Genomic DNA, 16,643 nt, shown 5'->3' on the forward strand with positions numbered 1-16,643 from the left:
AATATGTATTTCCTTGATTGGGTGATTGGATAAATGGAAGGAATGAATGGTTAGAATGTATAATAGGCAGGAAAAAAAAAATAAAGGCTTAAGTTTGAGGGCTAGCAAAGGGATCTTTTGGTGATAGCCAAAATAGAGTTAAGATGATTGACCAGTAAGACTAGACAAGCAGAGTAGTCAAGTGCAAACAGGGAAAACTGATGGACAGATGGATGGAGGTAGGTCATCCCTATTTCACTGGATTATAAATTTACAAAGCATAACAAGGTCCTTGTAATCTGGCTCCAATTGCCCTGACGAGATTCAGCTGTCATAACTTTTCTTCTCTCCCTCCTTAATGCCTACACATAGGCACACCCTCTTTCCAACCACCATCCCTCAATGCTCCAGTCATAGGGAACTACATGCATTTTTCCCTACACCTTATTTTGCCTCATTCGAGTCCCTCTACTTAAAATGCAACCCCAATCTCCTCCACCACCACCCCCAATGTGTCCAACCACCCGGCAAACTCTTACACATCCCTCAAGCCTCACTTGGATTCTAAGACATATCCCTCTCTAAAGCCTTCCCTGACTTCCCCAGGCAGATTTAAGGATTCCTCTTCCTTTCCCTGAATCCCGAACTTACCGTCTTAAAAGCAATGATCCTCCTGATTTGTAACTGCCTGTCATTAGATTCTGAAACTTCTGGGGACAGAGACTTTGTCTTTTCATCTCTGTATCTCCTATACCTGACACAATTAGGTAAAGAGCCAGTAGCTAGGTAGATGAATGAAGGCATATCATTTTAATTAAAGCTGTTAAAATTACCTTTTTCCTAGGTCTCAATTTTTCTCTCCACTCCTTTAATTCCTGGCTGTGTTCCTCATCTAACTCCTTCAGTTTCTGAGTCTCATATTCAACCAATAGGTGGCATTTTTCATTCTGAAAATAGTTTGGATTAAAAAAAATTCAGGTCAACTAAGTAATTTTTTACAGATATAATTATCTTCCAAAATAATAAATAACTCACCAAACATTATATTATTGAGGTTCATGTTTCCCTCCAAAAAAAAAAAAAAGGGCCAAGAACTATGAAATGAGTTGTAAGTTTAGAAGCTAGAACTATTACCATATAAAAAGAACTTATACAGAGATAATTAGTTGGAGCCTTTGTTTATCCTTTTTAAGAAGGTTTGCTCATGCAACTTACACTGTAGAACAGAAGGCAGCTTGCGTGCATTTCACCTGTTGGTACTAGACTACAGGATACTTAGTAAATTTATACAAAGTGTCCACAATGTACACAACAATCTGAAATTTTGAACATTTTGGACTATATACTAGGTGGGCTGCATACTCCGGGTAAAGTCCAAAAACAGCTCTCTCTAAAGTAACCTTTAAATGTCTTAGGAAAAATATTCTCATATATTTAGCTTGACACTTACTTTTCAAAAACTTAAAGAAATGAACTAGTTCTCTCTAAATGCAAAGCAAGTTTTAATTCAGAATCTGATCAAACTTGCATCTTCATTTTGAAAACTGTCCATCTTCTTTGCAAAATACAGTAAAGATAACAGATAACAGTATATAATAATTTACGGTATAATCTGAAAAGTTCAAATTTTTTTTTGATAACTTAGCTGCATGTTTACATTATTACCTTAATCGTGTTTATTTAAAATCTAAACAAGTGCCTCTGATAGTAAAATGATCTTCATTTGGATCTATATAGGGAATACAACTTTAAATCCCAGCATTTTCATGAGTAATGTACAGTTTACTTTGGTTAGTGTTGGGGACTGAATCACGTCCCCCACAAAAGGCATGTTCAGGTCCCAACCCCTGGTCCTGTGGGTGTGAACCTGTTTATTTATAAGCAGGACCTTTGAAGATGTTATTAGTTTAGGTGTAACCAAACTGAATAAGGGTGGGCCTTAATCCAATATGGCTGAAATCCTCATAAGCAAAAGAAATTGCACACAGTAAGAGAAGCCACAGGGAGCAGCCAGAAGCTGGAAGTCAATGGAACCTGGAAGAGAAAGGAGAAGATGCTGCCATGTGCATTGCTGTGTGACAGAAAAGCCAAGGAACCCCAAGGATTGCAAGCCAGCCAGAAGATACTAACACCAGGAGGAAGCAAGCCCTCCGTCCTCTGAAACCGTGAGCCAATAAATTTCTGTTGTTAAGCCAACCCATTATTTTATTTGTTTCAGCAGCCAGGAAACTAAAACAGTTAGCTATTATTTTCTTGAAACTGGCCACCTGTGCTGCCCCACATAAGTTTCTTTTTCATGCTTCTCTATCTAACCTGCAACTGATGCAGTTCTCGAACATTGGCTTCACACTGCAACTGAAGATCCCTCATTTGATTTTCATGTTTTTGATGCTGAGCCATTCTCTCATTTTTCTGCCGCTTTTCTTCTTGAGCGGCAAACTAGAATTAAGAAAAATAAAGATTAATTATGGTCAACAAGCACTGTAATTTCTGCACATTCCTAAAGAGTAATTAAGGAATTTAACAAGCTTAAACTACAATAAACTAAAGGAGAAAGTAGTACTATGCTGTGATTCAAAGCTGGAGTCTACATCATGACTGTGTGTGTGTGTGCGGGGATTTCCTGTTTAGTGACTTCATTAATTGTGTGTGGAACCTGGAACTGCACAGGTATTATAATGAGGCCATGGATTTGGACTTAAAAAGCTGTCCAAGTCATCTGGTCTTGGGATCCAGTCTAGCCTAGAATGTGGTGTGGGGCACGAAGGGAGGGCTTTGCCCTCTGTGGCCAAATTGGTATCTAGACCCAACCTATTAGAGCCCAAAGTGGCTCTAAACACTTATACCACCATTATATGGAACTTCTAAACATCAAATTTTTAAAACCTGAGAGAGAAAAGAGTAACTTATTTATGTACCTGCTTAATTTTGTCACGGTCCTGATCTGGTGTGGCTGTTGAGTTAATTCTCAAACTTTTCTTAAACATGGCCATTCGAGTCTTGGCTTCACTGCGCTGAATCTTGGGAAGTCTGGCTCTTTCTTGAGTCTGTTTGTTTTTCAATTCCTCAATAAGTCGTTGATTGTAACGCTGCATTTGTTCTGTTTCCTAAGAAAGTTTTAAACGGAATCCAGTGATGTAGGTACAGTTTAATGCTCAGTACACAAACGTATGTGCAAAACACGTAATTTTTTTTTTATTCCCTCAAACTACCCTCTCCCTTGTTGCACAATGACCACCAAAATAGCAGGCAAAAAAGAATTCACAAGAAAAATAAGTTAGGAGTGGCAGGAGTCTTATATTGAAACTCTCTTCTACTAAGTACAGGGTGTCCATATTTGTAGTCCACCTTTTAGTCCACGGAGCCAAAATAGCTACTTTTGAGAGACAAAATGGAGAGTACAAGGTAGACGACGCCTTTAAGTACTGTAATTAGTTATCTTCCTTATAATTTGTAGGAAAAAAGTTTGCACTCAAAATACAGTTAATTACTCCAAACTCTGTCAATGAAATATTACAATAAAATTAAGGAAATCTAAAATCCACTCTCTAAGAAATATAAATTGCAAAACTGAATAGTTTTGCCAACTTTAAAATGAACAAAAGAGTGAGCAAGTTTTCCTTCATTAACCTTCTCGTGGCGCTTAAGTAGCTGATGCCTTTGCATGAAATACTGATCTTTAAGTTGCTGTTTGAGCAGTTGGTGTTTTTCTTGTAAGTGTCGTTCTTCAAGCTCCCAAATTGCGGCTTCTCGAGCTAGAAGGAGAAAGCAATTTTCAGCATGCCACGTTGCTCTTTTTACTAATGTACTTTTGGTGTTTAGTATTTACATAAAAGTCTTCCATATACGCTTATAGACAAATTAACATTCTGAGATATAAATGAAAATTTACCAAGGGGAAGATATAACCTATTACCACTTTCCATTCTGCTCTAATTTCTTATAAATTAGAATAATTTATTCTAATAATTATTACATATTAGAATAATTTAGAATGTCCCCCACCTCCCCACCAAAATTACATTTTTATCATCTTAATAAGAAAGAAAAAAAATCCAAGCTAATTTGTTAGGAGAAATAAGTATGTAAAAGTCCCTCATCACATAATCATTAACAATGATTTCAAGGTATAATGAGGACACACAATCATTCAGGGCTATTTCCAGCATCACCTGGACAAGAAGACATTTTAAGGCTTTATGTTCACTTCTACTGTCATAAAGAAAATTATTTATCTTGCAGTATTTCTAAATTATAATCATTTTCTTCTCTTATCACAACTTTTTTTATCCTTTCCTCCACCACTCTATCAAGAAAAAAAATCCAAAGAATTTCCAAGTCATACCTCAGCAACATTTTTGGGCTATCATTTTTATATATACACACATGCTGCATGTCACATACCTCTCATGAGCTGCTGTTTGTTATTCAGGCACTCTCTTTCAATATTGGCTAATTCTGCCTTCTGCTGTTGGATGATCTTTTTCAGAGAGCCATCTAATTCTTGTTGTTGCTTCTGAACAAACTCTTGTTCCTATCAGACATAGTAACTATCAGTTAATAATTATCTACTTAAGTAAACATCCATTTATCTTTTTAAGACTGTATATATTAGTGGTTAACAGGAGTTCCAAATCAACTTTGCAAATTAACTGGATTTAGAGTTCACCAAATTTATATAGTAGACATATAATATGAATGTATTAGTCAGCCAATTCAAGCCTAGAAAAAAAGTATAACACAAAATATTCTAAACTCACTATTAAGAATGATACACACAAGAGTAGTCTATATCTCATTCACAATTAAAATTTCCTATTAACTGGAATCCTGGGGGAAAATATATTTATTACTTCTAAAATTGACTAATGACTCTACTATGCTATGGCTAAAGCAAAAATAAACAAAAAAATGCCTTTTAAGAAGAGTGGCAATAAATAAGTAAAACGGATATCAAAATTTTAGACTGTAGTTTAAGAAATGCAGAATTAGGAAGAAATATCATGGCTATACTAACAGAGGAAGACAGTTTCTGTATCTACAGGTTGTGCCTAAAAATGAAACTATAGTTTTGGGACTTATTGAGAAATAATGCATTGCTACTGAAATGTGAACTAGGAATAGGAAAAAAGTTACTAAATCTATTAAAGAAAATACATACTATAAATATATTAAAAAATTTTTATAATCACGGAATTCTCCTAACATATTTGGGATTCACTCATTTAATAAATATTACTGAGTACATACTATTTGCCCAAATGCCAAATTTATGCTTTATTTATGCTAGATCATAGAGTTTCTTAATGCTAGATCATGGAGTTATAGAAGGAAAAGACAATATCTAAACTGAAGAAATATAAACTTTTCCAATAAATATCTGGATCTCCATCCCTCTCTTGGCAGTTACACCAGTTCAGGATTAGCTTAAGGTGTAGTAAAATCTATCTGAATATAGATTGAGAAATCTAAGATTGAAACAGCATTTCACCCATAATCCCCTCTCCTCTTGCATATCCAAGATAAGATAAAACCCCAAGTGATCAGGATCACTAACGTTAAGCCACATAGCCTTCACTGCACAAAGAAGTAAGGCTAGCAAGGTTTCTCAAAATGTATGTCTTACTACTATGTTTCTGGGAGTCAGAATCAGCTCTTTACAGTTCATTTGGAGTCACAAATGCTGCTGTTTCATCATTTGTGATACTGCATCATCAGTGATATTTTAGCATAAATTGCAATGTACAATAACAGAAAGAAAAGGCTTATGAATTGCTTCTTACAAAATACAATTAACATGACTATGCTAACCTGTAGAACTTTATCACAACCAAAAAACTCAATGAATACTGAAATAAATTCAACTATCAAGAGTAAGAGTTTTGAATTTTATTTAAAGAGATGCAAAATCCCCATGCATATCTTTTAAGCAGTTATATTAAGAATAAGTTGTTCAAGTTTCTCTAGTGTCCTTTTACCTATAGTAAATAATTATTTGTAATAAAAACTAAATTGTTTCTCCAATTTCACTGCAAAACATTTATATGCAAAACTTGTTTAAGGAACCTAAAATAACCTGCAGGTGTATCAAAGGGTTCTATTCTGTTTGTAATTTTTACCAGTGGTTTGCATAAAGGATTTTAAAACATATATATACATATCTGTGTGGTCAGGAATAATGGGTCCAAATTAACTAGCATAACCACAGGCTCAAAGAAATCAAACGAAGAAAAAAAGGATGGGGAGAATTATTAATGTGAAAATTAAAAATGTAAGCATAAGGGATGGATGTAGCTTAAGCAGTTAAGCTACTACTTCCCATGTACGAGATCCCAGGTTTGAGGCCCCGTACTGCCTAAAAACAAACAAACAAATGAAAAAAGCGGCTCTCATTAGGGAGTGAATATAGTTCAGTGGTTGAGCACCTGCTTCCTATGTACAAGGTCCTGGGTTTAATCTCTGATACCTCCCTTTAAAAAAAAAAGGTAAACTTAAGCCAGTGTCACTAAAAAGATGTATGCAATTTCTGGTCTATGAAATTTTTGGTCCTATTACTACACTTAAGTCTAGATTAAACAAGGTTCAAAGAAAACCTTTATTAAGTACTTAGTAAATCTGGGCACTGTACTAGGTACAAGAGTTACTAAAATTAATAAAACCACATTTACCTTCAGGGAGCTTCCACTCTATTGGTCCAAAGTACTTTTTGTCTGTCAGCAACCATGAGAGTAATGAGTCCCTTAGTATCACACTTTTAAAAGTTCCAAAATAAACCAGAGAAAACTCAGAACTGGAAATAAAGGGTCCAGAAACTATGCCTCACAATGAATGACTGAAACAACAAGGGAAGCACACCCTGAGGCAGCTAACCCATATGGGAACAGACTACCTAATTGTATGGAAACACGCAGAACTAGCATTGTGTTGCTCCAGAAGATAAATTAAGGATCAACAGGTAAAAGTCAAGGTAGGCAAACATAAGCCCAAAGTTCAAGGGAGTACAAGCAAAGAAATTAGTCGCCTCATAGAACTATGGACATGAACAGTTAAGCAGAGTCTGGACTATGTAGTTAAGGATACTGCACAAGGGATTTTTATATATATTATCTTAAAGCACTGTTACATACCAATTAATATATTTTATTACCTAGAAAGAAATGAAAATTTAATATTATTGAAGTTTCATTAAGTTTCCTAACTTCAAAAGTCAAGTATAGTATGTCTGCAATGGAATTTGTAATTAGAATTACTTGCAAGAATAACTAAAAGAAATCTTAAATTCCAAAAAGATTGCACAGATAACATTCGCCTTTAAAAACAGTAGATGTATTTGATCATTAGGAGTAGCAAATAAAAGACAACTAAAAAAAAGGACACTTAAAAACGAGTGTCATTTAAATGTAGAAGTTTAAATTCTGACAAGGAATTTTATCATCTTAACTGATAACTATAAACTTTTAAATATATCTTTAGATTTTAGAGAACTATAATAAATGGTTATGATATATTGGTTATTTGTAAAGAATACAAACATTTTAACTCAAAAGAAAAACTAAAAATGGTAATGATCAGAAAAGTGTCATAATTCATAATTTTTCCCTCTCAAAAAAAATCAATGTTTTGCATAAACTGTAAAAAGAATCCAACAGCTGCCCATAATAAAAAAATAAGTCTAAGTTCAGGAGAAGGGAAAAGGAGAGGTTGAAATCAAGCTGTATTCTATCTACACCAGTTATGCTTATCAAGCATCACAAACAAAAATTATAGTGTTCTAATAGCTAGTTGCTCCCTGTATAAACTGTGAGAAAGAATACAGCCTGGAATTCCAGACTTAATTTAAAATGACAGGAAGGAGAATAGCAATTCACTATTCATTACTGACGATTTGAATAAATGAGAACTAGAGTTAAATGGAACTAAAATCACCACTTTAAATATGGCTTTTCTGACCATATCCATAATTAAAACATTTACAAAAACATATTTGCAATCATAACGTCACTTCACGCAAAGAAAAATCTAATCACAGCATTCAATTTCTCACATGTGCAGTGCTCACAAAATATTATTGGGAAGATAACTGATTTTTCCTGAAAAAGTTGAAAATCACAAATTAAAATTTTAGGAGGGTAGACAGAAAAAAGAACACTGTATTAGAAGTGTTCTGGTTCCAGTTCTACCATTAATCTCTTGTGTGACTTCATGCAGATCACTTAGTCTTTTGTGCATCAATTTCTTCATCTGTAAAATGGTTACACTCCATCCCTACTTTAGAGTGGTGATGGTAAGAATCAAATGTGAAAATGTTTTGAAGAATACTGTATCAGTAAATTCATGTCAGGCTATTCCTGTGACTGTTATTACTGTTATCATGTATTGATCTGAATTTTAGCATATGATGCCAACAATGAAAAGGCACATGTGAGTCAAAGAAAAAGCAGGTAGAACAGAAGGCATCCTCCCACAGGCACAGGGACTTACGTCCTGCATTTGGGCGTTGAAGACTGCACAAGATGACAACTGAAAAGACTGAATCATGACCTGAACAACACCCTGTGGATCAGAATACAATGCACCTCCCAGGTAAGAACATATCTTAATGATTTTTTATAAATGGCAAGAATAATTACACAAATGAGTTTCTTGAGGCCTGGAACAAGTTGCTTAACAGAGGGGCCTCTTTGTCATCTGCAAAATGAAGGATTTAAATGGTTTCCAAACCAGTTTCCTGCTGCTAGTTTTGAAACAGTAGAACCCCAGTTTTAAAAACTCATTAAAAATGTCCACTTATAAAACAGATAAAAACTGGTCCTGCTTTGGTTGAACGGAAAACAGGTGCCCAGAGCCTCACAGTTTTGGCCTTTCGAAGGATTACCTGAGGAATTTCTGCCAAACTCAAGAGTTCCTGAGAGCAGGCTGAAAACCACTGGACTAGATAAAGATGATGAAATATGTTCTAGTTCTGTGACCATACGGCTATTATTTGTGAGTTCTCAATAACAGTTTCAAAACAAACCATAAAGTTATTAAGTTTTAGCACCCTTTATCAAAACTGGCAGCTAAAGAGAAATACTTTAGGAATTCATTAGATTATTAAATTTCTCACAAAATTTATAGGAAGAAAATGTTTTTTTTACAGGAAGAAATTTATTTCTACTCTTAGCTTTAGTTGGAGAATACAGGCCAGCTCCCAAAATCATCTGAAAAATCACAACCAAAGTCTTATCAAAGTATAGGATGACCTAAATTCTCAATTTCAATTTCAAAATTTGATGTAGCACCTTTTGGAATTAAAAAAAAAAAGTATTTCTCATATTATTATTACCTGGCTTGAAATCCAAATTAGATATGCAAGCTAACAAGGACTTTCTCTTCATCTATTAACAAGACATGACCACCAACCATGTTAAAACTTTAGATTAGGCATGGAAAGGGTAGCTTAAATATCATGAGAGAGAACATGGTTTAGAAGTTGAGTATATGAAATGTGGAACCAAACTTGCCTGGATGTAAATCCTGGCTTTACTACTATTATCCAGATATGGGAGAGTCACTCAACCTTCCTATGCTTTAGTTTCCTCACTTGCAAAATGGGGGTAATAAGAGTAACTACACCATATATATTTGTTGTGAGATAAAATGAGTTCACACTTGTTAAGCATTTAGAATGTGCGTGACATACAGTAAATGCTACATTTACTATTATAATCTTAAATTCGTAATCCTCACAATGAGCCAAGACAAAATTTTTCACTGGGTCACAGCAAGAAAATAAAAACTAAATCTATTCAAATAAGCTAACTTTATTAAAGTTTTAAATTCTGAGATTATATTTTTCAAGTTTTTTTTTCCTCTCCCCTTCCCTCGCCCCTCCCCCAGTTGTCTGCTCTCTGTGTCCATTTGCTGTGTGTTCTTCTGTGACCGCTTCTATCCTTATCAGTGGCACTGGGAATCCGTGTTTCTTTTTGCTGCGCCATCTTGTTGTGTCAGCTCTTTGTGCATGCAGCACCATTCTTGGGCAGGCTGCACTTTCTTTCGCACTGGGCGGCTTTCCTTATGGGGCGCAATCCTTGCACATGGGGCTCCCCTATACGGGGAACACCCCTGTGTGGCACGGCACTCCTTGCGCGCATCAGCACTGCACATGGGCCAGCTCCACACGGGTCAAGGCGGCCTGGGATTTGAACCATGAACCTCCCATGTGGTAGGCGGACACCCTATCCATTGGGCCAAGTCCGCTTCCCAAGTTTTCTTGATGTTAATATTCTCTCCTTTGAAATGGTGGTGGCAAGTATACAGCAGCTTTAAGTCTTGGCAAAAAAAATACATACATATATATATATATTTAATGGCAATCCATTTTTCAAAGTTTCCAATGGTATTTGTTGTTTGTTTCAATGGGTATATGAAACCCAAAGTCTGGGAACCACTTTTTTAGATTATATAAAACCACATTAACAAGACATTTCAAGGCAACAATTAATACATAATTTTCCTTTCACTAACATATAACCAAAAGCTGAGTTTACTTCTCTCTCTTTGCTTCCAGGCTAAGTGCAAGCTGAATGAAAAGGGTGACGTTTTCAGTATAAGGCTTTGTTAAGTTATGTGAAATAGTTCAAGAAAATTCTGTTAGAATATTTATCTACTTTTCTAAAGAATTCACCCACCTTAATCAATTCAGCCTTATCATAACCTAGAATCAAATTTAACTCTACATAGGTAAAAAATAGTCTATTCTTCTTTTAACTGCTAGATTATTTATAATTCTGGGTCAAAAGAAAAACAATATATTTAACATTTAAAATTTTATTTTAGACTTGCTTATGTTATCAAGCTTAAAAGTAATAAATGTTTGATCTCCCACTATTACATTTACCATTCTTCTTCCATCTTTGAACTTTCTAGATTATGTAAGTTATAAAAATTTTATTTCCTTATAGAAATAATGGCCTTTATTCTTTTCATATGCTCAAAGCTTACTCACTCAACCTCTACTTTTCTGATGTAAATGTCTTTTATCAAACACTGGCATTGCTACTTCAAAGTATAAGCTTTCATGATGCGCAAAAACAGACAACAATGGATTATACGTTAATATATTTGTTATGTGATCTGGAGTCAGCTTTCCAAACATTCCCACTTAATTTCATATCAACAACTTAAAATGTTACTATTAGTGTGCATTTAGTACTAGGTAAAGAATATCCTGGGTACCTCTGGATGGGGATAAGTCAACATCATATAACTGCAGTTAAAATTTACCCTTTCAACCACAGAGTATCAAGCTGTGAGTATAATGCTGCTTTCTGTTTCTAGTAGCATTAAGCTGCTGCTGTTACCTGAGCATGCTGGCTTTGAACAATCTCCTCTTTCCTGCGTTTCATGAGCTCTTTTCTCAGCTCTTTGGGTGCTTTCTCCACTTCATTTATAACCTACAGTGTATAAGCATGCAGGAGGTGGGGAAATAATACTTTCTCCACAGCAAGCATTTATGTGAGCAGACAAGCTGTAAGTCAAGCATTTAAGTTATTTTTTTAGAAGTTCCTTTCAACATGCATTAGCATAGGTGTTAGTTTGGTGAAAAAAGAAAGAAAGGATAGAACATGCTTAATCTCAGTGCAGAAAGGGGTGTTATGCCACATAAGAGTTAATTGCTTAATTATCCCTATATATCATTTAAAGGTCCAAAGGCAATCAGTGAAGAATTACTTGCAGCACTGATGAACTAAATATGATAAACTTAATCTTCTCGAAAGATCATATAACAGACAAATCTACTGAATAGTGTATGAAATGCTGAACATAAGGAAAGCTAATGCCATTTATAAAAGTGCAAAATTTCATATAGTAAAGAAATAATTCTAAATGAAACCCAATTAAATTTGAGAAGAGGGAAAAAAGCTATAGAATAACACACAAAGGAGAAATAAATTAAGTTTTTTCCACAAAATACACCATTTTACACATAGTGTGATAAAAATGAGCATATCTGATGATTTTGTGGAGTAGAATAACATTCTCCTTTGCTGACCATGTAAGCCAAACTTAATTGTCAACTTTAAAATTAGTAGTATGTGCTTTCTTAAAAATCAGTGAAATAAACTATGATTTATTATTCCAGAGGAAGAATAAGATGAAGTATATTTATAGCTCCTTCTTTTAACCATTTTGAGATCCTAGATATGTATTCCTTCTAACAATGGATCTGTAATTCAACTACAGAAAACAATCATGTGTTTACAAGTAGAAGCACTGAAAGAAACCAGATTCCAAATCACCGCATGCTACTGATGGTCTGTGAAAGAGACTGATTTTGATTTAACATAATTTTCAAATTTCCCATCAATAACCCCTCATGAAACCAAATCACCATTAAAAGGAAGAGATTCCCCAAATGCAAGAATTTTAGCGATAAGGAAAAAAATGCATAATATAATTATTTAAAATATGCATATTATGATCTCAAACACATTCATTCATTGGCTAAATCTCTCCAACCCTAACATAATAATAGCTGGAAACTTTTATAGATTTAAGATTAAATCATATATTTACCTGTAAAAAAGAGTTTAATTTAATCAGATATAAGAATAGCCTCTCTTAATAAATAAAACATACCAAAAGGTTTTAAGAAAACTAATACATAGTTCCATTAAGTCATACATCATGGTATATAGTGCATTTCTATATAAAACAATAAATAGTAACAAAACAGTAATTTTTTAAAGTGATAGCCACAACAAATAAAATTATATACTATTTCATCTCTATGTAAAGAAATCATAAAAAGTACTATATTTATTAATGTTAAGCCTCTATCTTTTTAAAAGCAGATCTTCATGATTCAGCAATATGGTGTTTAATTTTCTTAATTTAAATGTTAATGTCAATGAGTCTGGGTATTTGTGATGTATAACAAAAATGAAAATGCATTTAACTAGTTCAGTTGATTTTTTTTTACTCCAACCTAATAGTATTATCAAAATTATATGTCCCTGATCATAATTACATAATTTCATAATTATATCATGAAAAGGTAAATTCTCCTCCTACACTGAAAGTAAAGAATAAATTAAAAAATACCTCTGAAAATTGCTTATATATAAAGCTCCCATAGTTTTATTTTAATTTAGGGACCAAAAACCCACATACTAATATGCAATTCTTCCTTTTGAATAAATGACATCTTACAGTAAATAATACCGTAAATACATTCTATAATAATATGGAACAGTTTCAGGAAAAAAACTCAATAGATTCAAGTGACTTTACAGATATTTTACACTTGCAACTCCAAGTATCTAAGAATTTGATGAGATTATAGATATTATTTCAATTTCATGTTATTCAGTTTTTGTTTTGGCAAAATGCTCAAGAAAAGCAATCAAGCTAATGAATAAAAAATTTGTTAAAAGTATGAATTAAAGATGACAAATACAAAATAAATAATAAAATTAGCTCTTGCTGCCACAGATACTACATAATAAGTTTTCTTTAAAAAATAATTTTGTATCAGGCCATAAATTATGCATAATAAAAGAATGACAGACTTCTAGAAGGAAGATGAATTAGACTTAATTTGGAAGTCTTGATTCAAGGTTTAGCTGGACACTTACTAGTAGTTTTGTGAACTTGGGCAGGTCACTTAAGCCTTCTTTCTTCTGGTTTTCTTGGTAGTAAAATGGAGATAACACCTGACCTTACTACTACCCTACCTGACTTTTGGGAAATTAAATAAGAGAATGAATGAGTGCTATTTAACTATCGAATATTATTACTAATTCCTCAGATAATCTTATGTGTACATAAAGAACAGCTTTAGTAATTAAAAATAACAATTACACTTACCTCCTTCTTTCGGTTCTTTAGTATATTCTGGAATTTGGACAGCTCTTTCTCTTGTTCTCCTTTAATGCGTTTGGCTTCATCTCGTAAGCGATTTGTGTGTTCCTGTTCTAGCCTCTCTATTGTCTGTTTCTGCTGTTTTTCTAGATTCTCAATTTCTTGATCATATTGTCGCTTTTTACTCTATAAAATAATATAGATCAAAATCATTTCACTTTTTTGTCACCCATATTAAAAAGTGAAGATATTTACTAAGAGCATATAACTAGCATATAAATTTAGTGATGTTATAGAACCTTTGCAGTACTGAATAAGTCAAATTTAAATCCTCACTATTCAGGTCAAAGTGCACTAAAATATATTAATAAAGTTTTTAAAAAAGTGAGTTCATTTTTTACTAACATTAAAAATACTTTTCTATTATACAAGCAACAGAATGCTCAAAATTTTTAGACAATCCAGAAGAATATCCAGTTGCTTTTTAAGTACTAAATTAGGTTAGAAAAATGTCAGTATTTATCCAATAAGTTCTTTGATAAAGCAAAGGACATATCTGAAGTCTATTTAATAATTTAACATTACTTGTCATTTTCAGATTTATTCTTCCTCACTAAGATTCTTAAAATAAACCTATTCCACTGAAAGAACTCTTTCTGGAATTATAAATCTACTCTTTCAAGAAAAGAATCCTGCTGATATATAACTTCAATAATACAGCAATTTTGGATATAGGTACAGTTAAATATTTGGAAAGGGCATTTTCTTAAAGAAAATAAAGATTAAAAAGTAAAACATTTAGAAAATGTTTTGGGGAAACAAGGTAGCACAGTTTTGATAAGATTCTGGAAAACAGAATATAAGTATTATAAAAATACTAAAGAAGAAAAAAGTTCACTATTTTCTTAGTAATTCTCAATTATGAGCTAACAAATATGAAATGAACAGTACCATACTTAAAACAATCATCACTTAAAATTACAAGTACAGTAAAAGGATTATACTCAAAACCTAAATACTGTAACATTTCAAGTGATCTTTATCTTCATTAAACTACATGTTCAACACAAGTTATCGGAATTTTCTATCTCAATACTAATTCCTTTCCTAACTTTAAGTAAAAGATAAAAATTGAAGGCACTCAGTGACAATTACACTTGATTAGGCAGCACTTTCTTTCTCTAGCAGCTGTTAATGAAGAAGCTGAAATTTAATTGTAAGAGTCAGAAAAGTAAGTGTATTTTGAAAAAGCCCTCAGAAAATTCCAACATTCAGCCAGCTTGGAAGGCAACTATTAAAAGTCTTTGATTTTACATCTGAATGATCAAACTATAACATTAAAAATTCTCTAGTAATAGGCACACCTAAGAACTTTTTAAACCATCTACTGATTATAGGTTTTCATGATGGGTTTTAATCAGAGGAAAATAAAGACACTCATCACTCCTAAATCATTCATAAATCAGTAATAGGAAAACTGGAATGAAAGATTCTATCAAGTGAAAAATCAGAAAAAAGAAAAAAGGCATCCTGAACACTAAAGAGATAAAGGCCAGAAAAACACATCACAAGGCCAGAGAAACGCAGTAATTAGAGAGTAAGTTTTATAATCTAATTTTTTTTAAGCATTAAATTTCATTGTTTAGAAAATGATACAAAAAAATCTAAGACTTTACCATCATTTCTTGCTCAAAGCGCCGGAAAATTTGTTCACGTTGTTGCTGCAGCTTGCTATTGAGCTGCTGTTGGGCTCTTTGCTCTTCTTTCTGAAGAAATCGTAATTCCCGAAGTTCCTGACGTCTGATAAAGTTTAATGGTAAAGAAAGATGGCAAAAGTTATCGTTGAACAACATTAAAAAAAAAAAAAACAACTTAAACATAATGCAGTTTTTTTCCCAAACAGAAAAGCAATAAAAGAGTGATCCAAAATAAGCTAAGGATTTACCCTTGTTTCTCTATTTTTCAGGCTTTGCAGGTAAGTCTGAAAGAAATCACAATAGCAGTTTTAATTAAGGTATATGTCTACTCACCTGAGAAACCTCAATTCTTCGGTTTTAGAATCACTGTCTGTAACTATTTTTGATGTTGTTACACTCACTTCTACACCATCAACAACAAATTTGCGTGTTTTCTTCAATGTTTTCTTTTGTCTTCTTGTATCCTGAGTGAGATTTTATTTTAGTTAGGCTTTCTATATAAGGAATAATTTGCTTAAAAAAATTGTGCAGCCATGAATATTACATAAAGGTTACACATACAAACCATGAATAGAAAGCAGTATAAGACTCATCTATGAAACCAGTTGTATCACCATAAACCTTGTCTGTTTTATATATGACTTTACAGATGAAATCAAATAAAACTTTTTTATGATGTGCATATATAACTTTTACTGTACCATAATTAGGTGCTAATGGTAATGAGCAATTCATATAAATGACTAATTAGTATATAACGATTTTTCTTCCTCTTTTCACATTGTGGGACTCTCAGGTACCCCTGTTCTTCATAACTACTGACAAAATACTTTAAAAATGAATTCCTGGGTCCCATCTCTTAAAGCAGGAGTTCTTCAACTTTTTTGTTCCATGCATCCCTTTGCCAGACAGGTGAAAACCACGGACCCCTTATTAGGTCCACACTATATACTGCATATTATTTAATAAATGTATCACACCCACACCAACATGTCTCCACCAATTAAAGCTCACAGACCCCTGGATAAGAACCCCTGCCTTAAAGAATCTAAACCTGAGGGTGGCTAGGAACAAATATTTTGAAAAGGATTCCCAGGTAATTTTTAAACACTGCCCAGTTTG

General features: G+C 33.3%; 1 protein-coding gene across 2 annotated transcripts in view; it reads right to left on the reverse strand.

Moving 5' to 3' along the window:
- The window catches only part of SLK (STE20 like kinase), a 60,772-nt gene that overhangs the window by 5,752 nt on the left and 38,377 nt on the right, over positions 1 to 16,643 (reverse strand). The window contains exons 10-18 of one of the 2 annotated variants that reach the window (XM_058298496.2): positions 15,855 to 15,985; positions 15,501 to 15,624; positions 13,831 to 14,010; positions 11,322 to 11,414; positions 4,384 to 4,513; positions 3,610 to 3,734; positions 2,898 to 3,086; positions 2,293 to 2,418; positions 813 to 926 (exon numbers count right to left, since the gene is read on the reverse strand). In XM_058298496.2, coding sequence (XP_058154479.1) covers positions 813 to 926; positions 2,293 to 2,418; positions 2,898 to 3,086; positions 3,610 to 3,734; positions 4,384 to 4,513; positions 11,322 to 11,414; positions 13,831 to 14,010; positions 15,501 to 15,624; positions 15,855 to 15,985 — 1,212 coding nt within the window. The remainder of the gene's footprint in view (positions 1 to 812; positions 927 to 2,292; positions 2,419 to 2,897; positions 3,087 to 3,609; positions 3,735 to 4,383; positions 4,514 to 11,321; positions 11,415 to 13,830; positions 14,011 to 15,500; positions 15,625 to 15,854; positions 15,986 to 16,643) is intronic. The other variant, XM_058298497.2, reaches the window with a different exon arrangement.

The sequence above is a fragment of the Dasypus novemcinctus genome, chromosome 6 (genome assembly GCF_030445035.2).
Source record: "Dasypus novemcinctus isolate mDasNov1 chromosome 6, mDasNov1.1.hap2, whole genome shotgun sequence".
Taxonomy (NCBI): Eukaryota; Metazoa; Chordata; class Mammalia; order Cingulata; family Dasypodidae; genus Dasypus; species Dasypus novemcinctus.